This window comes from Carassius auratus, chromosome 16 (assembly GCF_003368295.1).
Source record: "Carassius auratus strain Wakin chromosome 16, ASM336829v1, whole genome shotgun sequence".
Classification (NCBI taxonomy): domain Eukaryota; kingdom Metazoa; phylum Chordata; class Actinopteri; order Cypriniformes; family Cyprinidae; genus Carassius; species Carassius auratus.
In genome coordinates, this window is record NC_039258.1 from 725767 (window position 1) to 750667 (window position 24901).

The following is a 24901-nucleotide window of genomic DNA, read 5'->3' on the forward strand; positions in this document are numbered from 1 at the left end:
TGACAGGCTACACACGTGGGCCGGGACTACTTTTGTGCTTGCACTAGCAGCGAGCGGGTGGTTTGTGTGCGCGCGCATGTTGACGACGCAGACGGTAAGTTACAAGGGCTGTTTCTCTGCCACATATGAAAACAAACTGTTAGAAGAAAGGGATCAATGGGGTTCTATATAGAAACATAGGGTTCTTTACTCAACTCCAAAGAACCTTTTATGCTAAAAATGTTCTATAATGACAAGAAAAAACCCTTTTGGCACAAAGGGTTCATATCTTGAATTTTGTGGTCATTCACATGCATTCATAAATGAATTTGAATACACCGAATAATGCAGTCAAAGAACGCACTCAAAATGCACACGCGCTCTAGTATGACTTCATCATGTAACTTTACATTAGCCTAGATGCATGCACTTTTTAGGCATGATTTGTTTAGTTTTTGAATATATTTGATACTGTTAAAATGCACATCATTAAAAAAAAATACGAGTTCACATTTTACACCTAAACAAGCGTGGAAAACGTAATTATAATCCCCAAACTGACTCAAATGATTTGCGATCCCGCTCCAACTCCCAAACTGGAGTCAGATGACTCAAATGATTCGCGATCCCGCTACGAACTCCCGAACTGATTCAAATGATTCGCGATCCCCAAACTGACTCAAATGATTTGCGATCCCGCTCCAACTCCCAAACTGGAGTCAGATGACTCAAATGATTTGCGATCCCGCTACGAACTCCCGAACTGCTTCAAATGATTTGCGATCCCCAAATTGACTCAAATGATTCACTATCCCGCTATGAACTCCCGAACTGACTCAAATGATTTGCGATCCCGCTCCAACTCCCAAACTGGAGTCAGATGACTCAAATGATTCGCGATCCTGCTACGAAGTCCCGAACTGATTCAAATGATTCGCGATCCTCAAACTGACTCAAATGATTCGCGATCCCGCTACGAACTCCCGAACTGATTCAAATGATTCGCGATCCTCAAACTGACTCAAATGATTCGCGATCCCGCTATGAACTCCCGAACTGATTCAAATGATTCGCGATCCTCAAACTGACTCAAATGATTTGCGATCCCGCTCCAACTCCCAAACTGGAGTCAGATGACTCAAATTATTCGCGATCCCGCTACGAACTCCCGAACTGATTCAAATGATTCGCGATCCTCAAACTGACTCAAATGATTCGCGATCCCGCTACGAACTCCCGAACTGATTCAAATGATTCGCGATCCTCAAACTGACTCAAATGATTTGCGATCCCGCTCCAACTCCCAAACTGGAGTCAGATGACTCAAATGATTCGCGATCCCGCTCCGAACTCCCAAACTGCTTCAAATGATTTGCGATCCCCAAATTGACTCAAATGATTCGCTATCCGGCTACGAACTCCCGAACTGACTCAACTGATTTGCGATCTCAATACACATAATGCTATAAAAGTGTGCACATGGAGAGAAATAAACAGCAGATGTTCATGTTAACAACTTCTTTAACTTGAGCAAACGCTGATAATACACATACATTTGTTAATAAAGTAAATAAAACAAAACATGAATGTTTAATGCTACTGAATAAAAATAAACGATCCACTCGAAAGTCTCTGCTCATCATGACAGGACCTGGATCAGTGAGCTGCGTTTTGGGCCGATGACGTCACTTCCATGGAGACATGTTGTACACGCCCCCGTCCATTGACTCCGCCCCCACGTCAAAACAGTGCCACAAAGAAAGACGTGCAGAAAAGTGAAGTGCAAAGGAAAAATGGTATGACAAGCTCAAACTAGACTGACACGCAAAATGAAAGCAGCGTTGCAAATAAATTAATAGATATGACCATGGAAAATATGTATTGCAAAATCATTGCTTTTGCGCTGTTTCATTTGTTTTGCAATTCTTAATTTTTGTTTGCAAAAAGCAAATGTATTTTCCTCAATACTTTAAATAAAATGTTTTACATTTGTTTTGGTTTTTATTGTTTTTGTATATTTTAAACAAGGAAATTCTTTCTGATTTATTAAAATAAAAAGTCACATACATGGATTTTTCTGGGCTAAGCCCCGGATCTCCACTCATCCTAGAACCACCCTTGGGCCAGAGTAAAAACATTTTAATATTCCGGGTATTTTTTTTTGCCCCTTTTTGTACTTTGTAGATGCCACCCAAGAAGAAGAAAGGGGACATAAGAAGCTTTTTCATAAAGCAGAGTCAGAGTGTAAGTAGGCAAAATAACTAGCTAGCCACAAAAATAAACTAGCAATAGTGACTGACCAGGCTTTCAAATGCATATTCTGTGGAAAATAGTATTAATTGGTGATATTATTACCCAGGATGATAGAATGCTACGTTAGCAAGTAACTGAATGTCCCCACCAAAGCTGAGACCAAACCTACGCCCATGTCTGAGACACTTAAATCAGTCATACCTGCAATTTGAACTGATTCTCCTGAGCAGTCCTCTGGGATCATTTTTGCTGCGTTGCTTTGGGTTTTTGTCAGCATGAGAAATATATTTTTGTAAGACACTGGTGTGGAACTAAAGCACTCATCAGCGCTCACCCATCGTGCCTCCAGTAGATGGGAACCTCTTTGATTATTCGTGCATGTGTTAACGTCTGAAGAAGCACAACAGACAGGCCATGTTTTCCTAAGACGGCGTATCGCTGGGAGGTAACTTGGCTTGAGGGGAAACTGAACTAGCTGGACCTGCGTTTGGAAACTGGAGTGTGGGATTTTTTAACCATGCTGGTAACAGATGCATGTGGAGCGAAGAGGCACAGTCATGCATCACAGAAGAGTTTAGTCATACGCACACACACTTTTTGATAGCGGTTCAGAGAGAGGCAGCAATGGTCGCCAAGGCTGACATTTGCTCTGGATCCCTAATCTGTATTTAACAGACTTTTCCTTCAATAATGAGTTGTGCATTGGCCATCCTCTGGAGCCGGTAATATGATACTAGATTAACTCACAGCAATCTCTCTCGCGCTCGCTCTTGCTCTTATGCTATTTTGGCGAAGCTTGCTCTCATATTGAATTCCAGAGTTGGCTTGATCAGGGTTGTAAATGCGTTTATGTCCCATTCTTTTGTTTTTTTGCTCAGTGCACTTTTACACGTGGCAACAGATTTGTTTTCGCTGTTCTTGAGTGCAGAAAATGTGCAGTGTAGATTGCATTGGACAAATGAAACTGGACGCCTCAAAATAAAATATTGACAGTGAATATTAATTACAACTTTCTATTGTGTTATGGAATGCAAACTGAAATCTAAAAATATATAAATCATGCTTCTCCCATGTTATAAAATATTTTAGCCGAAAAATTTAAAACGTGTCAGAAGTTACTCCAAACCTGTAGAATACTGCTAGCATACTACTTACTGCAATGCAAACTGTGTTGTATAGACTAAATATTACATTTGCAACACATTTCCTGCCTTTTTAATTTGCCAAATTGCATGTAGTTATTTTTAGTTTTCAGTTTTGCATCATAATCTATTGACAGAAAATAGATTTCTTGCTTTATAGAAGGAGAATGAATTTGCAGCAAAACAGAATCGCTTGTTCGGTGCTGTTCTTTTTAATGAATCAAGTAAGTGTTTGAGTTACTGTCTTTGAGTTTTATAGTCCAAAACATGTAGTGCAGGCTTGTCAAACATGTTCTCTATTGCAAAATCTGCTTGTATTAATATGTTGTTGCTTCTGTCTGCACTCATGTGGCTTTAAAGCCATGCTGAATAAAAGAAAGTGTGTCGGACATTATAATATTTTAGGAAACAAATATAGTCTGACTGGTCATAGTTTAGTCATGTTCTTTCTGTAGGAAACACTGGTGTTCAGTCACCTCACAGAGTTTTGTGTCATGATCGACTTGAGCTCGTTCAGATGGAGTGAGAGGCTTTCTGTGTGTGTGTGTGTGTGTGTGTGTTCAGGAAACAGTGAGGTCAGATCTATAGCTGGCTCTCAGAGGCATGTTAAACTTTCACTGGTTCAGAATCGTAAACACAAAGGAATCTTATAGAATATGACGGCAGGGATTTTCCAAACCTAATATATGTTAACAGGAATTTTACAAGGCTGGAATGATGTGTTTTTTCCAAATAATGTATATAAAGAAGCCTGTAATGTATGCATGAAGCCATATAAATTCAGTTATATTAGAGCAGAACTAATTTAACTTTAAAGTTCCTTTGCTAAATTGATATGATGCATAGTTACAGATGGCAAATACACACAAAATAGGTTTATAAACCTTGTTTTCTTCAAGAGATTTCGTTCTAACTAGCTGTGAACACGACAAACGATGCGTGATGGAACATTTTATCAGTCACCGAGGGACGACTTGAATGGAATACTAGCATATTGCCTGAAATACATAAAAAAATCATATATAATATAATAATAATAATGTACTTGTAATAATTAGATAATTTTTAATTATAATAATTAAAAATATTTTTTCCAGAAAATTTCAAAATACATGGCTGTCCAAATAATATTAAAGGGGTGGTTTACTGTTTTAGTTTTTCTAGGCTTGGTTTTGTTTACGGGGTGCAGTCTAACATGTTCATGCCTTGTTTTTATTTATGTGCTTAATGTTATTTTTGTTTGTTGTTGTCTCATACTTTTAAATATGCTGTTGTTTGTAAATGCTACTGCTTCTGTTAGCTTTTAATATACGGTTTTATTCTGATTAAGGCAAGGCAAGGCAAGTTTATTTATAACACATTTCATACACAATGGTAATTCAAAGTGCTTTACATAAAAGAAAGTAAAATAATCATGAAGAAAAATAATAACAAGAATAAATCAAGCAATTTTAAAACTTTTAAAATTATAAAAAAATATACTTATTTAAAATGAATTGAAAACAGAAAATGATTTTACATGAAAAAAAAAAAAACAGTTAAAAATATAGTGCAATCAGTTCGGACATTGCACAGTGCTCATTCATTAAATGCACAGCTAAACAGATGAGTTTTGAGTCTAGATTTAAATGTGACTAGTGTTTTAGCACATCTGATCTCTTCTGGAAGCTGATTCCAAAGCTTTTATACAGTACAGCATCTGTACATGCGTCCATGTATAACGCTTCTCATAGCTATGTGGAAAATAAGTGTATAAATGGAACAGTTTCAATATCTCCATTTGTATAGAGCTGCAACTTTATATATACAACTGTAAATATATATATATATATATATATATATATATATATATATATATATATATATATATATATATATATACCAGATGATTCCTCACATTGGAAAAATAGATGTTGAAGTCAAGTGCATTGCATTGTGGGATACTCTTGTGTGTAGTATTTTAATCTGGACATAGACCTGATTTTGATGTTTTCCACAGTATTTCACTTTCACTGCGCACAGAAACATTCTAGAACCTGCAGACGTGTGGCATTGCTCCTGGTTAGTAATATATTTAGACACAGACTCTCTGGGTTGTGCTGCGATATAAAACGGGGCTACTAGGACTGATATGAAAGTTATGAAACATCAGACAGGAGTTTTTGGAAAGCATGAGTCTCAGGTGGACCTGGAATCCGGGTGGATTAAGTGTATTTGACGCTGATCCAGTGAGGAAAAGACAAGCAGTGCTTTTAAAGAAGAAGATATATGAGGCCAGAAGATAATATCATACCAATATTATGCATTTCAGAACAAGTCCAGTCCGGTTTTCTCCAAAATGCTCTGTTCAGAGGCTCCTAGTGAAGAACGACGCACTCAGGAGTGTCCGAAAAAAGAGATGAGAGCGAATGAATGAGGCTGAACAGTTTTCGGTTAAGGCCCAAGAAAATACCATTTATTTTTTCCTGAGGCCTGCATTTGTCTTTGAGAAACAATACAAACTCTATTTCCCCTGTAGAGAGCTCTGCACTATGCTATTGATTTCTCTGTGGAAAATTGCTTTGGAGTGGAGCGCTGGGAGTGACACATGCGCTCAAGCCTGTGTACCCCCCGAACACACAGCCGGACAGCGCCGGTTCTTCTCTGTTGCGTTAGAACGGGTTTGTGAGTTGATGAAAAGCTAAAAATGAATTCAGTCATAGAAAAGGCAAGTCAAAATTCATTGGTAAACCGCTTACACAGTACACATTGTTTCAAAGCAGCTTGGAAGAAAATCGTGATGTTAACGGAGGGTAATATAGTTGCATGTGACAAATAGAAAAATCAGGCAGGTTAAAATCAAAAGTAAAATAAAAATAAATATGACTGCACTGTTATAAAACAAAAATGAAATTGCAAAATGGCTCAGTACTGTTATTGAATCTCTCTCTACAAGTTGATTATCACGTTCATGGATATATTTAGATGCAATTGTAAATGGTTTATTATTATTCCAAAAAATTTTTATATATATATATATATATATATATATATATATATATATATATATATATATATATATATATATATATATATATATATATATACATATATATATATATATATATATATATATATATATATATATATATATTTATATACAGCATACACACATACATATAAATGAAATATTAATACATTTTATTATAACATAATCATTTTAAATTTTAAACAAACACACACACACACTCACACACATTTACATTTCGCTAAGAATTTAATTTATTAAAATGTTTGTACTTTTATTTGTATTATTATTATTTTATATTTAAATATAAATATTCTTATATATTTTTGATAAACAAACAATTCTATATTTGCAATTTTCATTTTTTTCATATTTTTAGTTTTATTATTATTTTATATTACATACAAATGGGCTGTTTATTGAATTATTTAAATACAGAAAATCTCAGAGGATACTTTAATAAAAATCGTAAATACCTGTATTTGGCCTGTATTTAGCTGAAGGGATAAGGTGTGTGTGTGTGTGTGTGTGTGTGTGTGTGTGTGTGTGTGTGTGTGTGTGTGTGTGTGTGTGTGTGTGTGTGAGTGCCTGTGTGTGTGTGTGTGTGTGTGTTTGTGAGTGAGGTTAAGCGATGTAAACAGACACACGCAGCCGTGCAGGTTTCTCATTCCCACCCTGTTGTCTCTCTCACGATGATGCTTTGTTCCCTGGTGATCTGCCAGTGGCCTCTCCCCGGTGGAATGCACTGATAATACCCCAGCTTTTTACGCCGATGTTTCCCTGCCAGTTCGTCTGCGCAGCTGAGCATAATATACTGCATTTTGATTAAAACAATTTGTGCTTTTGCAGATGCAGAATCGCTTGGAGAACGGAGATGTGTTGGAGCCCGGAGGGGTTTAGTTGGCTAAATTGAAACATCTTTCAAACCCTGACATATTCTGTGAGCTGTTTTCCGCACATGTGAAACATTCCTCGGGGTCTGAATCATCTGTATTGTTGTTTTCAGTGACCTCAATGCATGAATGAAACGGTTACGGCGCTCTCTGTGACACCCAGCAGAATCAAGTCTGTGATGTCACGATACATCAGGTTTACATTGACTGCTGTCACGTTGATGCATTTCATGTTAGAAACCAGCAGCTCCTGACCTAAAGTGGGTCCCACATGCTGGGAGGGTAATTGCTCTCTGAAATTCAATCTAACACCACAATGCTTTACATTTCAGGTACGTTTGACTTTGACAGATATTTTTGGCCGTTTTTCCCGCTTGCTTTGATTTCAACCCTTCTCCAGCTGCTCCCATTTTCTTTTTCACATCTAATTGGGTTCAAACCACAGTATGCTTGCAACATCAACACTGGAAAACTGTTGCATCATCAACCGTTTCAGTTAAAGGCGTAGTCGACAATTTACTGAAAGCGTACTCGCCCTCAAGCAATTCTGAATGTAGATGAGTTTGTTTCTTCATGGGAAAATATTTGGAGAAATGTAATGCATACCATCACTGCAGTGAATGGGTGCCGTCAGAATGAGAGTCCAAACAGCTGATACTACCCCAGACCATCAGTTAACATCTTATGAAGTGAAAAGCTGCATGTTTTTATGGAAATCATTCTGACGGCACCCATTCACTGCAGAGGACCCACTGTTGAGAAAGTAATTTAATGCAAAACTTTTCTCATAAAGAAACAAACTCATCTACATTTCGGATTGCCTGAGGGTGAATACATGTTCAGCAAATTTTCATTTTTGAATGAACTATTTCTTTAAGTAATTAATAAGCTAAAAGTAAAGATTGCGACCTCTTCCTGAATACATTAATAATAGATATCAAGTTAATCTAATGGGAAAATTTCAGTTTATATACTCTAGAATGTCTATGAATGTTTCTGAATATTTAATATTATACATTTAAAAAACATTACTGCAAATATCCTGAATCCTATAAATCTCAAGCTGGATATAAAATTCAGTTTTAGGCTATGGACACTTTAAAAATGTGTACATGCAATCAGTGTTTCTTTACATAAACTAATAGAGAAGGCAGTCAGAAGTTTGAAATCCTCAGCTGTTGATCACAGTATCACAATATTGTCAGTGTTCTTGTATAATACTCTTTATATCTCAACTTTATAAGTGTATTTGGATGCATTTAGCTTTTGTGTTGAGAACCACAAGCTCTGATGACAAACAGACTTGCATCCAGACAAACAGCTCTTGTGGGAAAGTTTGCACATTTGCATGTTTATATAGTGTGCATCGCAGCATGTTGCTCTGCTGAAGAGGTTTGTGCTGTCACGCAAGCTCTACACCTGTAACATGTAATGAAAGGCCTCCCACCTTTAGTCTCCGGAGGACCTCACTTAAGTCTTCCATGCAAGCTTTTTGCTGAGATTTATGAGGTCGACGAGAGTTTAAAAGTACAAGGGCTGTTTGAAACGTCAGCCTACAGTCATGTTTGCCTTTGCTGTAGGGTTGCTCACCCTCGTTCCCATCCCATCCCTGTTTTACATGCAAGTCTACAAGGACACACAACCATGTCCCGCTTTCCTTCAGGGTCAAATGGAGTTTCTGACTCTGTTTACATGCAGCCCGATAATCCATTACTAATCTGACTCGTGGCTCAGCTAAAGAGAAAAGGCTTCATGTAAACACCTCAGGTGGTGTAGATCCTAAATAATTCACTAAACTGAGGAAAAACAGCCTTGTAAACAACTGAATCTGGCTACTCTCACAGTCTCATACAAAAATAGGTTGCTTGCATGCATGCATAGCTTTTATTGTGTTGGTTAAGTGAAGTTAGAGATGTAAGGAGAAAGCTTTCTTGGCATCTTTTCAGATAGAAATGCAAACACATATTTAGAAAGGTAAACACTTAATGCAGAAGATGTGCTGATTTGTCTTGTCTACTCCGGATGCAACTCTAGACACGTCTTTGATTTACTTTACATAACAAAAAGCTTAAAAAGCCAGTGGAGTCACTTTTTTAAAAAGAAATGACTTTTCTGTTAGGGGAGAAGGTTTTTAAGGGTAGATTTAGTATCAAACCTATTAAAGAAAACTGTAATACTTTTATTCAACAAGGACGCATTAAAATGATCAAAAGTGTCATTTATAATGTTACAAAGATTTCTGTTTCAAATAAATGCAGTTGTTTTGAACCTTCTATTCATCAAAGAATTATAAAAGTGTCACGTTGTCCACAAAAATATTAATCTGCATGACAGTTTTCAACATTGATAATAAGAAATGTTTCTTGAGCAGCAAATCAGTATATTTTTTGAAAGGTGATATACGTACACACACACACACACACATGTGTGTGTGCGTATTTAAGGCGGAATGAAGCAGCTGGAGTCACTCTGTTGTGCATCAAAAATCAAGCATTGTCATTCTCCACCATACTTTAGTGATTTACAAACTTGAATATGAAAATGCCGTCATTATTTATGCATTTGAATGTCTTTCAAAACAATGGAAATGAATGTTGAATACAGATGTCAAGCAAGATTCTTAATGGTTTTCATTGAATAATGACTCCTCACTTAAAGCTATTATATGTCTTCAGAAGGCTTGAAATATAGAGTATGAGTCAGATGGACTTGTTTTATTACGATTTTATCCTACTGTACTTACATTATGTGAAAAAGTCCAGCTTAGATATTTTGCTAAACATCTCTTGTGGCATACATGAAATGCTGGTGAGTAAATAGTTATAAATGATTCTAATTATTGTCTGTACTGTTCCTCCAGTCCTGTAACTCATATGGAAGTGTCTGATGCGTTGTGTTGTGTTCAGCAGTGTGTGGTCATATTCTCCTTCCTCTCTTTCACACCATAATCAATCTTGTTCAGAAAGCATGGGCGAATCGCCATCAGGAGATGAATGAACTCATTTCTGATGTCATGGATCTTGTTAAGGAATTCTCAGCCCATCTCCGTGAGGAACCATTCTTCACTTTAAATGGAATTTCAGGGGAATTCTGCGAGAAAGAACCAGTTTGTAAATGGGTTTGAAGAAATATACACATATTTACAATATATTCAATAGTGCTGTCAAACGATTAATTGAAATTAATCACATTCAAAATATATAAAAACATTTTTTTTGTTTACATTACATTACATTAAACAATTGTTATTGTTTACATTATATATGTGTGTATACTGTGTATATGTATTATATATATATATATATATATATAAATACAAACACATACAGTATTTGAAAATATTTAGATGCATTTACATGTATATATAGATATGAATATAATTTATATTAAAATATATTTAATATATAAACATAACATATTTTTCTTAAATATATATACATGCATGTGTGTGTTTATATAGCATAATAAATATACAGAGCACACACACACATATATTCTGTGAACAAAATCTTATTTTGGATGTGATTAATTATGATTAATCGTTTGGCATCACTAATGTTCAAGTTTATTTTGATGGCAGTATACAGCATCATGCATATTGCAGTTATTGTATTGCATTATTTAACCATTGCATTTTCTTTCTTTTTGATTCTTATCTTGTCTCACGCTATACGACTTTAAGATATTTCCACCAGTGTCTCTTATTTGCACTTCAGAAACAAAAAGAATTGGAATGTTTGATTCATTTCAATTCTAAATTGGTTTAACTATTTGTTGGCATTACTTAAATATATATATTTTTGCAAGTCTCACATTTTCCTTGTATTAATACATTTTAGTAAAAAATATATACTGATTTTTTTATAGCAATTTATTTATATATTGATGCATACCCTAGTGAAAAAAAAAAACTAAAATGTATTTGAAATACATTTATTTTGTGCTAAATAAATATATATATATATATATATATATATATATATATATATATATATATATATATAATGCATTTACATATTTATATGTTTAATAAAAATACCCTGCGATTGTACTTTTGGCATACTAAACTGGTATACTTAAAGTCTGCTAAACTTATTTTGTGCTTAATGCAATTTTATTTTGTGAAAGTCCAAGGAAAGATGAACTGAAATATATTTGATTGTGCTAAAGTGGAACTATTGCAAATACACTCCAGGTAAACTTTAAATATCTTGCATCAGACCAATATTATACGGAGATCATACAATCTTTATTCATAGTGATATTAAAACACATTTTAGGCAAAATATTAAGAAATGCTAATAATTGTAATTTTATAAGTCTTAAGTTATATACTGTATCAATAAATATGTTATTGGTTTTGAAGTATACCTATAAAATAAATGTGTTTTAAATAAATTATGGCATGTTTTTTCATGGGTATACATGAAAATTATTAATTATTCTTCCATGCTCATAACAAATTTCAATTCAACTGATTTTACTGCTTATAATAATCATTTTGAATTTACTCAGCATCATTGAATTTGCTTTCAAATGCATAAATAGCTCTGGTTCGCAGCGCCAGTGTCAGTCTTGTTTTTAAGTTGTTCTGCGAGTCTGAAGGCGTAGAGAAACTTTGGGAGGTCTGCGTTAAGGCCTTTTGTTGGCTAAATGTTGTGTAAATCTAAACATAGCTCTATTGTTGGAGTGTTGAGACCTGTGTAGGAGGCTCTGCTGCTGAATCTGTGATTATTGTACATAAGTTCAGCGCAAACCCCACTCACAGAGGAGAACCGAGATGGAGATGAAGATGGAAGTGGGCAAAAGCTTCTCATAATAAGCATAAACCGCTCCAGAAAGCTTGACCTCGGGCTAGAAATGATGAAAATAGACCCACAAGTCCACCTCTGTAGATTACTGAACTGCATTTACATTGTTTGGGAGGTTAGACACATAGCGCTTATATAAACCTTGAGTTGAGGAGAGACTTTCACAGCTGTTCTGTCTCTGTAAGTGTTAAACAGATCAGTCAAGCATGTGCTAAATGTACTTTCTTAAGAAGTGTTCCTAGTCTTATTGTGCGTGATTAATCAAGGCTTGTTTATATTCATCGTCTTTTATCTTTTATGCCCTTCCTTTTTAGTCAGTTCCTGCTTAATAAAATCGATAGAACTAATAGATACAACTATTTCAAATTATGAAATCTATTTGAAGAGTATGCAAGTTGTGCAAAGGAAGTTCTTAGCAATGCGTATTACTAATCAAAAATTAAGTTTTGATATATTTACAATATAAAATTTACAAAATATCTTAAAGGGTGAAAATGTTATTTCATGCATACTGAGTTTTTTACACTGTTAAAGAGTTGGATTCCCATGCTAAACATGGACAAAGTTTCAAAAATTATGTTGTACGTTTGAAGGAGTATTTTTGTTCCCAAAATACTCCTTCCGGTTTGTCACAAGTTTCGGAAAGTTTTTTCCGGCACTTCTGCCGGAAGAGTGCGCTCCCGTATAGCAGAGCACTGAGAGCACAACAGACTTCACTGATCAGAGCGAGAGCGTCGCCAAATGTCACAAAAGGAGTGTGTTTTTGGTTGCCAGGGCAAGACAACCCTGCACAGATTACCAAAAGAGAAACAGCATTAAGGGACCAGTGGATGGAGTTGATTTTTACAGAGCATCAACGGAGTTGTGCAAGTGTTTGTGTTTGTTCCCTGCATTTCGAAGATGCTTGTTTTACAAACAAGGCCCAGTTTGACGCCGGATTTGCGTATCGTTTATTTCTTAAGGATGATGCAATCCCAACGAGGCGGTGAGTAAAACTGCTTCAAATATCTCTGCCTCCTTGTTAGTGCGTTCCCTCCCACGCCAGAGACCTGGGTTCGAGCCCCGCTCGGAGCGATTCGTTGCTGCTGCTGCTCTCGTTCAGTTTCAGCCTCGGGATCTGATTCTGGATCATAAATAAACGGCTGAATCTGACTGTAAGCCATGGTTTGTTTTGGATGATGGTTTTTCCCTCACGATAATGTCACAGCTTCCACATGCTCTCAACGCAAAAGCCTACTCGCCCTCGTGATTCTTTAGCTCCGCCCACACGTCACGCCTCCAGCCGCTCGTGTTTTTCCGGGAAAAATCGGTACAGACTATCTTTCTCTTATGAATATAATAAAACTAAAGACTTTTTGGAGTTATGAAGGATGCAGTACTACTCTATAGGTACTCAAGATTAACAGGATATTGAGTGAAAACGAGCATTTCACCCCCCCTTTAATGGAACATGATATTTACTTAATCTCCTAATGATTTTTGGCATAAAAGAATAATATATAATTTTGACCCATGCAATGTATTTTTGGTTATTGCTACAAACATCGCTGTATGACTTCTCACTGGTTTTGTGCTCCAGTGTCACATTTTTGTGGAAACTGCGATACTCTTTTTTTTCTTTTACCGTAATTCTTTAAAGAATAGACATTTATTTGAAATAGAAATCTTTTGTAACATTGTAAACGTCTTCACTGTTACTGTTGATCAAATGAATTCACCCTTGCTCAATACAAGTATTCATTTCTTTCCCAAAACAAACGTTATGCTAAATGCACGTATTTTCTCTTTGGATGTTCTTTTTTCAAGTCAAATGATTTGCTAATGGCTGTTTTAAATGCCACTTGGGGATCTCCGTTTGTAAAGCATCTTCCCAGACTCTGGTCAGGGTGTGTGTATCTCCGTCTTGCAGCCGCAGCCACCGGCGGAGAGGTGAGCTGTGTAATGAAAGGGTTTGGTGGAGCAGCAGGTGTGTGATACGGCTCTATTCAGGAAGGTCTTTGTGTCTGCGTGGGCAGAGCTTGTGCTCAAGCAGCTCAATAGAAGCTTCTGCTGCGATGGCCATTTACCCATCAGCCTCGGCTCTCTGTACCCATCTGTCAGAGAGTGCTTTTCTCAGTTCAATAGACTGTGCTCTTTATCCTTCAGAGCTGTTCTTTTCACCACAGCCAGATCCTGTCCGCTTTCAGATTACTGCTTTTTGGACATTTTGATTAGTCGAGTATTGAGTACCTTTTTTTTTCTTTTTGCGGATCCCTGGCACTGATTTTGTTTGTGTGTGCTTTTAAGCATCCAAAATAAATACTTTTGTGCATCCAATTTGAGTCACTTTAAAATGTGGTTCTAATGCATAGCTGCTTCTAAACATCTCATTTTACAATCTTGTGCGATTAAAATCCACTTTTTAATATTTTTGCATGCTTAAACAAAGTGATTAGTTCACCATCTAAATCTCTATTCAATACGTTGGGGCTGTTGTTCCCCAGACTGAAAGCCAAAATGAACCTAACACTGTTTTCTGTGTGAAATTTCACGCAATTAACAATTTTTAACATGTTTGCTGTCATCATCGACTCAGACGTTGTTTCATTCTCTCAGGCTTCTCCTAATGTTCCTCATTGAGAGCTGTGATTTATATTTATATATCTCATTTAATTTCAGTTCTCTTTTGCTACAGCCCTCTGGCACATGCCATAACTCATCATCATGTGTGCAATAAGTCAGATAAGCAGTTCAATATCTCATATGTTTCCCTCAGATTTGTTTGGATGTTATCTGGGTCTCACGGGTGGATGATTCCCGCTCATACTTCCACGCCGCGGCCGAATGTGGGATAATGTTACATGTGTTTATCAACCCGGCGGAGATCATGCTGTTCATCATCCTGGCCTGGCCTCCTCATCCCGATCTGAATTGCAAATTTCAGCAGTTAAAATCAATAGACGCAGGGACTGGGATTCACACACGTGGGCGTGTAATTGGGAAAAACATAAGGGCTGGTATTGCTTCTGACAGGTCATTTATCCCACTTTAGTTAATGGTAAGAGTGGCTGGTGTTGGCCGCGGCTGGATTCGGCATCAAAATGCAGTCTATGTTTTCTCTTGTGCTTTGTTTCTACAGAATAAACACTTTGCAAGTTGTGCTGATCTGTTTACCTGCCAGAGTGGATCCCTTAGAAAGGCTCTTCCAATAGATGCATTCATAAATTTAACAATTTATTTATTTAAAATAGGCCTTTTGAATAATTAATAACTTGTTTTAAATTTAATATATATATATATATATATATATATATATATATATATATATATATATATATATATATATATATACAGTATAGTACAGTTTAAAAGTGTATGCTTGGTAATATTTTTTTGAATGTTTTTTTTTAAATAAATCTCTTCTGCTCACCAAGGCTGTATTTATTTGATTAAAAATAAAGGTAAAAACAGTTAAATTGTGAAATATTATTAAAATTCAAAATAGCTGTATATATATATATGTCTGACATGGAGAAGAGTGAAAACTCCTCACATGACCTCTAAACCTAACATCTGAACATAAAGAAACAAATGCACATTGATGAATCTTCTTCCATCTTTTCAGCAAAATGTAAACAAATGTATAGAGTTGGGCAGCGGGAGGATGATTTAATGCGACTGTGAATATCTTGACACCCTGGAGTTTCTGAGATTCCACTTCAAGAAAAAAAAACTACTGATTTGGGCATTTGAACATGAATATTATACACCACAATGCTCTTGGGCACTTAATGTGTCTGAGAACGTTTTTTGAAATTGCCCTTTAAAGCAGTGTAGAAAAACAATAAGTGCATTTTAATCAAGGCATCTTGAAGTCGTAGAAGTAAAGCTTTTATGCCAATCTAATCATCAGTAGTCTTAAAAGGTCCCACTATGGAAACTATATACTGAAATGTAATCTTTTTTTTTTTTGTTTTGTTAAATTGCTCCGACTCTTACTTCATGCTTTTTGATTTATTGTACATAATTTAAGCATGTTATTAAAAAATATATATTTTCACAAACTTGCTCTGCCTCTAAACCATCTTTCCTTTTACTATCTACATTGCATCATTACTTTAATGCATGTTCTTGATTTTATTGTGCATAAAAAGTGGTTCCATAATAGTTTATCAGGCTGTGATGTGTGAAAAGTAAATAAAGTAAATAATATTAAATAGTAATAGTAATAGTAAATAATGTAAGAAATGGCATTTTCAAACTGTGAAGCATTGCTAATACAACACATTTATATTTGGAGGCCATATTGACATATTGTGATCCATTCAATTTATTCAATTCCATTGTCTTTATTTGGTCTTAGAAAAGGTCTTTTAAAGTCTTCATAAATCCTGATATTGATTAAGTTCGTGTTTTTGCTTTGATGCACAAATCCGAGAAAACCCTGGCGATTTCGAAATATTATGTAAGTGAGGTTATTACTGTTGTTCTTGAGTTGTTGAGCTTTTGTAATGAGTTGATTTTGATGGTTATCAGGTTTTTATTGTGCATGTAAACGCTTTGAATGAGAAGCAGCATTTCCTCGCTGAACCTGGCATGTTTGGAGTGTGAGGTCATCGCCATGCACAGATGGGTAATCTCTTTTTCTACTCTCTCTCTGTTCTTTTTCTTGCTCTCTTCCCGCGTTGTTCGCACGTCCTCCTCCGAGTCTTTCGATTTCCCTGCAGCCCCTCGTTGGCAAGCTGGACATGCTCCAAAACCTGCACCCATCCCGCTCTTTTTAAGTGCCATCTCGTCCTCTTTTTAAAGTTATGCCGCAATTATATTATGTAACATTTTCAGAGACGCTGTCCAGCAATTTTCCATGCTCATTTCAGACACGTACATGTGGTACCAATATGACATGGATTCGTACGAAATTGACATCAGAACATAACTTACTGTGACTGATTGGCCTGATGGGGTCTTATAAAGAAGAGTGTATCAGGTTTCTAAACTGCGTGTCACTTCTCGGAGCTTAAAGTGGAATTGATTTAGGAGCCTCATCTACAGCTGGCCTGCAGAAGACGATTGTGAATCGAAAGTGATTTTCTGCTTGTGTAACACCGGCGGCTGGGCTGACATCTGACTGCAGCAGGTTGAAGTTGTTGAACCATCATAGAACAGACGTCAGAGGAGAGAGCGCCAGTATTTCAGTCTGAGGAGATGGAGGCAGGAGGCGGATGCTTATCTGATAGATGGACAAATGAAGGCAGCAGGCGGTGGCTGAGAGCATCGGTGTAATTTCACAAGCTCATTGAAGACCGAGATGCTCTCAGCACACCAAAGACCACCCCGACGATGTCATATCCTGTTTCACCCAGCCTCAATTTTACACTGAGAAGATGTGTTTTAAGTTTTGATTTAAAAGAGGAGTGTGATGACACCATTTTTGATCGATACCGGTAAGCTATTCCAGAGTTTAGCGCCTGCTATTGCCAAAGCAAACCTCCATCTACAAACACAGAGTGCTCCAAGCTTGTCGGATCTAAGTTACCTAGATGGATTGTGACAATGTAAAATATCAGATAAATACATTGGTGCTAAGCCAGTTCTGGTAGCCAGTTCAGAAATGTTAAAATGGGAGAAATGTAATCGAGTTTTCGACTAGCAGTCAACAGCCTGGCTTCAGCATCTTGAACCATTTGAAGGCGTCCAATAGACGATTGGTTTGCTTCATAATAGAGTGGATTGCAGTAGTCAAGGTGTGAAGTAACGAATGCATGGATGACTATTTCAAAGTTCTTTAGAGAAAGAAAATATGTAACTTTTGCGCGAGATCGTAGTTGATAAAAACATGATTTAACAACAGAATTCATTTGTTCATCAAACTTGAGACCTGAATCAAACAACACACCTAGATTTTTCACACATGGAGAAACATAAGAACTTAAGTCGCCAAGGTCAAAATCACAGAAGTCATAAAAATCACTTGGACCAAACAGTACTACTTCAGTTTTATTCTCAATTAAGGCTAGAAAATTGTGTGTATGCCATAATTTCACTTCCTGTAAACATGCTAGCAGGATCTGTATTATGTATAAAGGGGAGGTATAATTGGGTGCAGAGATGTATAAAGTACTAGAGAACCATACTTGAGTAAAAGTACAAGTGCTCTATCAAAAAAGTGACTTGAGTAGAAGTAGAAGTGCTCTTTAAGCATCACACTTAAGTAGAAATACTAAAGTATTCAACATTTTTTGTACTTAAGTATTGCAAGTAGTCTATTTTAAAATTTACTACTCAAGTACTGAAAGTAAAAGTAGAAGTATTGTGTTATGTAGCTATTAAAGAAAGTAGTCAAAAGTTTGAACATATTGTTTTTACTTTTTCAAATGATTAACCTAAAGGACAATCACAATTCCTTTGACTGTAACTTCTTGTAAACAAAAAACGGTTACTAGGGTTAGTTAGCCCAATTTGCAAAATGATGTCATTAATAACTTACCCTCATGTTGTTTCAAACCTGTAAGACATCAGAGGGTCATTTAGAATTTCTTGAAGCATCGAAAATACATTTTGGTCCAAAAATAGCAAAAACTAGACTTTATTCAGCATTGTCTTCTCTTCCGTGTCTGTTGTAAGACAGTTAAAAACAAAGCAGTTTGTGATATCTTGTTCGCGAACGAATCATTCGATGTAACCGGATCTTTTTGAAACAGTCCACCAAATCGAACTGAATCGTTTTAAACAGTTCGCGTCTCCAATACGCATTAATCCACAGATGAATTAAGCTGTTAACTTGTTTAATGTGTCTGACACTCCCTCTGAGTTAAAACAAACCAATATCCCGGAGTAACCAATATCTCGATTCGTGAACCGAGGAGCTGATGATACTGCGCATGTGTGATTTAGCGTGAAGCAAACCGACACACAGAGCGTCTGGAACCGAACTGATTCTTTTGGTGATTGATTCTGAACTGATTCTGTGTTAATGTTATGAGCCCAGGTGCAGTCAACGCCAATGACGCCATTGCATCGAGCGCAAAAGAATCGGTGAACTGTTTTCTTCAACTGGTTTATTGAATCGAACTGTCAGAAAGAACTAACATTACTGGTCATCCGAAAACCGATGCAACCGGTTCTTGACTCGTGAACGAGTCATTATCTGGCTCGGCTCGGTGTTCATCTCTCTCTTCACAGCAGTTCAGTCATCACGCGCAAACCTGCCATCTACAGTTCTGGCAGTGGTTTGTAATGGAATGATTCGTAACATTATTATAATTGTAACGAGTAACGATGCAGCACATAAAAAAAATATCGGAGTAAAAGTATTAAACTCAGCGAAAATATGTACCGAAGTAAAAGTGGAAGTAGGAGAAAAAAATAATACTCTAGTAAAGTACAGATATCGCCTTTTAGTACTTAAGTACAGTAGTGAAGTAGTTCTACTTCGTTACTATACATCTCTGATTGGGTGTCATCAGCATTTAAGTTAAATGATACTCCATTTTATAAAAGATGAAGCCCAATGGCAGCAGGTATAAAGAAAACAATGCTGGATCTAGACTAGATCCCTGTGGAACACCACAGGAAAGATGTGCTGCTGAGGAAGTATATTTTTCCAATTCCAATTTTTTTCATTAAAATACTGATTCATTCGGGGAAAAAGTATCTTTGCCCAGCCTTACATGCAATGATCTAATATGCTGAAATTCTGTGTAAAGCAGCTAAAGACAATATATTCGGGTTTTTTTTTATTTTAAAGTAGCTTTTTTTTTGTAGACTGAAAACTCTGAATATCCATGTTCAACTAATTTTGTCATATAAACTAGTGACATTTAATCTACTTAGTCCTCCCAGTGCTGATCTGTTGCTCAAAATGAGATGCACTTCACATGCAATCTGTTGTAATTTCAGCAGACCTTTTCTGAGTGTATAATTTTGATTTGGATTCTCATGAAATTCTCAGTGGAGTTTGTTTCCCCTGCTCTTTCCCTGCTGTGTTGATTGAAGAGTGTGTGTGTGGAAATCGTTGGCCTTTAACGTGTTACAGACTGCGAAACCACAAGTCGTGTTTCTGGTAAAGCTGCCGGGGGCAATGTTTTTATCACGCCGTCCGATGGGTAACAGAGTTGACATTCAGCGTGCCGCTGAGCTGAATGAGGCTAATAAAACTGCTTTTCCGTTCTCTCGTCTCCTCAGATGGATCCAGTTCAGAAAGCTGTTTTGCATCACACGTTCAGCGCTTCAGCCTCCTCTAAAAGGAAAGCTGTCTCGTGCGGCGTGTGCCAGCTGAGGTTTAACTCGCAGGTGAGTTCTCTTCACCGTGACCCTGATATTCTAACCTAAATCCACCGCAGAAAAGTACAAATCGAATTATCCAATGCAGTCAAGGTTATGTAATAAGTATCACCATCCACACATAACTGATTTTGTGTTAGTTTTACTACGATTATCAGTTTCAAACGGTTTATGAAACTTCATGCAATAGTTTTCAAAAGTGAAATTTCTGGCATTAATTGATTACTATGCATGATGCTTATTTTCGTGAATATGAATAAACACAGGTAAAAAATTAAGTTTGATTGCCAAATGATTCACAAATGCTCAGTTTGATTCTGATTCTTTTTGGTATATTGCAGTTACAATGTACCTTTTTACTTACATTTTACAGAACAGTGTTTTGATTCAAACTGCTAACCTATCTTTTTTAACGCTAACAATTCATTAATCTAGCCATTGCATAAGAATAATTTGTTTTGAGAATCGGTCTACACTGGAGGTGGTTTCATGTGTTTGATTCACCAAAAAGAACCGGTTCATAAGAGTCATTTCTTTGTAAATGAGACCACACAGGTCACACTACACTAGCCGGTTCATAAGAGTTATTTGTCAATTTATTTGTCAGGCACTGTATGTGTTCAATTCAATTCAATATAAATAATTATAAGAATCATGAATCATAAGATTCATTTGTTTTGTGAATTGGATTTCACTGTTCATGCCGTATATATTTGATTCACTATTAAAAAAATAAAATAAAGAGCCATTTGTTTCAACATTGGCATACATTGGTCGGGTACTGTATGCGTTTGATTCACTGAAAAGAACCGGTTCATAAGAGTCATCTGTTTTCAGAATGAACCACATTGGTTCCACTATATGTTATTAATTAACTAAAACATTTGATTCACAAAAAGGAATTTGACTATATATATTTGACTGTATGTTTTTAATTCACTGAAGAAAAACTTAATTAGGGTAATTTTTTTGTGTGTGATTTTGGCTACATTGGTCAAGCTGTATGTGTTTGATTTACTAATACGAACCAAAAAGTAATTTTTATTGAGAATCTGTCTATGATGGTTGCACTATATGTTATTAATTCACTAAAAAGAAGCAGTTCAAAAGAGGTGTACTTCATGCAGTATTACATTTGCTAAAAAGAACCAAATTATAAGGCTAGTTTGTTTCAAAGATCTGACTGCATTGGTTGCACTGTTTGTTTTTGGTTCAGTAAAAAGAAAAAGATTCATGAGTCATATGTTTGTGATTTGGATTGCATTGAACACACTGTATGTGTTTGATTCACTAATAAGAATTGGTTCATAAGAGTCATTTGGGAATCGTACTACAGTAAATTGGTCACACCGTATATGATTCATTGAAAAGAACCAAATTATAAAGGTCATTTGTTTTTAAAATCTGCGTATGTTTTCATTTACTAAAAAGAGATTCGGATACCATCGGCCACGCAGTATGTGTTTTATACATTAAAAAGAATCAGTTCATGAAAGTAATTTGTTTGTGGTTTGGTTCACACTGTATGTGTTTAATTTAATAAAAAGGACCAGTTCATAATAGTAATTTATTTTGAGAATCTGACTATTCTTGGTCCACTGTATTGATTAAATAAAAATAACCTAAGAGTCATTCGCTTCAAGAATCAGTGTGTATTTGATTCACTATAAAGAACCAAAGTCATTAGCTTTGGGAATCGATATCTTTACCCAGCCCTACATACAGTACAAAGATCTGTAAATACACTGTGTATAAAGCAAGTAAGAAGGTCCTGCCCATGCATTCGATCCATTTCTACTGTCATACATTATATATGTCATACTTCCAGCCATCTATTAGACTCAGACTATAGATCATCAGGTACATTGAGGATGACTTTGAGATGGCCTAGAGGACAATTTTATCTTCTGTCCTTATCCATCCCTTGTCATTTCCCATTCAGGAGAACTTCTTCCTGTGTGCCACACTTTCAACAGAGGTATTTAGTCCAAAATAGGATTATTTAAAAACAGCACTGCCCATATCCGCTCTATTAGGTGCTCATTTACAGCGTCACTGTCAGATATTAAGCTGTAATATCCACAGGACCGAGGCCTATCTCACAGCAATCACAGCTCATTAAGCACATCCATCAGGATCCTGTGACAGGAAGAGTGGGCGGGGCTGACGTTGACCAATCACACACCCTGTAGCTCTCCAGCAGCCAATCACAGAGAGCGTCTGGGAGAGATTATACATTCAAATCACGCCGCATTCTCAGCAAAACTTCATTATCATTGGCCGTTTGTGCTCCAGCTTCCAATCAGCTCCAATCTGAGCCCGGGAAGCTTTATGCGGCACATTTTCAAAAATTAAATGGCTTCTGGAGAGTCACAGAGTCCAGCCAGGCATTGCAGGCGACTTTTGAAAATGACAATTGGTTTTCATATATCGCCACAGGTCTGTTTAAATATGAGACACTTGATTTTGGATTCTTCAGGGCGTATGAATTATAAATACAGTATAATGGGAAGGGAGAGAAAACCTAGTTAGTTCTTGAAGTGCTTTGCTCTTTGCCTGCCAAACACCGGCTGTGGCTCTAATTTGCTTTTCCCATGATTGATTGATAGCGTCATTTAACAGCGTCCCATTGCAGGTGCCCGTCTTAGTTAAAGGCTCATGGGGCAGGGCTGACTAACTCCTCATCGGGCGTCCGCTCTCGGCCGTCACAGTGGCAGCTCTTCCGTGTCGTGCATTTAATGAATGGTTGATTGTGGCTCAGATTGCACATGACATTTATCTGTGTCACTGCATTCTCCCCTGTGATTGGCCGATGGAACAAATAGCAGGAAGGTGTCGGGAAACATCCCATTAATCTTGCTGTTAAAGCCCTTTTCATAACACTATGCCGCTCAAATGATGTGTTACTTACAACCCCCCCCCCCCCCCCGATATAAATCTATATGATTATGATCCATATCCCACACTGCTATTTATTCAAATGCAATATATCAAAAGGAGTCTGATCCGTCATGACGTCTTATTGCTTTTTATAAAGGTATATCTCCCCTTAATGTATTTACAAAATTACCTCTCTGGCAAGCAGGCGGGTATTGTAAAGAAATAAGTCGTGAGAGGAATGTGAGTATGGAAGTGAGATGTGAGTCTGAACTGAATGCTCACCAAACACCAGATGTGAGGGAACAAAATCAGCTTTGGCAGGAAAACAGCTTTTTAACCAAGAGACACAGACTAGCTCATAAATGATGCTATGGGACATGGAATGTCATCAGTGTGCTATGGAGAAAATAATACAAAATGTGGTTTATGGCCAGTAATAAATATTTAGAAGTATGCAAAATGTAAAATTTTTTGTTAATATTTAAAATTAGATTAAATTATTTTATTATTATTTAAGTTTTTTGCCATGAAAACATTATTCAAAATACAGTTTAATGGCCAGAAATAAATATATACAGATTTATAGTTAGATCATTTTTTATTTTTTTTAAATGTAAATATTCAATTAAATATACTTTTTAATATATTTATAACTAGTATAATTAGTTTATTGGCTTTTTTAAATTCAGTATCATAAAAATTATTGAGTTAAATGAAAAAGTCTTATAAAAAATAACTTTATATTATTTGATAAATTAAATAACAATTACAAAACATTTTCCATTTCGGTTTTTGGCCAAGTGCATCCAGAAATATTCAATTTCAGCCCAGAATTAAAATTTCGGTGCATCCCTATTATTTATTTTACTCACCAAGTTATTTCTTGACTTTAGCATTTGTGTATACTAACATGCCTGCCTTATTCATTTATTCATTTATTTTACAATTTAATAAATAATTATTGTAGCTTTTGTGTTTATTTCATATTTATTACCAATTTTTATTATTTCTCCTTAGTTGACTTTTTCTTTATAAGTATTTATTGTATTTTCAATGTATTATTATGTTATTTTATTTATTTATTTTTCAAATTTACTGGCAAACATTTTATTCTGGATCTTAGTTACATTTTTTTTTTCTTTAATATGTAGTTCTGGATCTTGCATCTATGTCTTTGTTACTCATATGTCCATCTTGTTTTGGCACCAGTGATGTCAACGACTGCCTTATTTATTCATAGAAGTGTTTTGCCGTCTCTGCTGCTAGCAATGTCAGACAGGCGTCCAGGAGTTAGCGCTGAGGTAAACAAGGGCAATTGAAAGACGTTGCGAATGGCACGGTCCAGTTGAGCCGTAATAAATCTAGTTTGAAGGTGAAAGCAAAAGGCACAGAGCATCTGAAGCTACCTACATTGTGCCAGTGGATATTAAAAGATTTGTTTCCCACCAAGTCCGCGACGATGAGCTGGAAGTTTTATGTATGGGTCTGTGTCATACGGGATAATAACCTCACGCACAGACGACTGGAAGAGGCCATTCTTTTCTTTTCTGTCAGACTCTTTATTCCACACCATCACTCAAAGAGACTAGTCCAAAACCTAGTGAACTGCTTGCTGTCTGCTGTCTACATAGGGAGCTGCCTTTTAAGGGAAAATCCTCACTGAAATCAAACCAC

General features: G+C 36.3%; 1 protein-coding gene across 5 annotated transcripts in view; it reads left to right on the forward strand.

Moving 5' to 3' along the window:
* Window positions 1–24901, forward strand: part of znf385d (zinc finger protein 385D) — a 95044-nt gene that overhangs the window by 45952 nt on the left and 24191 nt on the right. For 4 of the 5 annotated variants that reach the window (XR_003293927.1, XM_026283209.1, XM_026283208.1 and 1 more), the window contains exon 3: window positions 20249–20356. The exons of the other annotated variant lie outside the window; for it this stretch is intronic. Coding sequence is in view for 3 of the 4 variants with exons in the window: in XM_026283209.1 (XP_026138994.1) it covers window positions 20249–20356 (108 nt within the window). In the remaining variant the exon portion in view is untranslated. The remainder of the gene's footprint in view (window positions 1–20248; window positions 20357–24901) is intronic. 5 annotated transcript variants of the gene reach the window in all.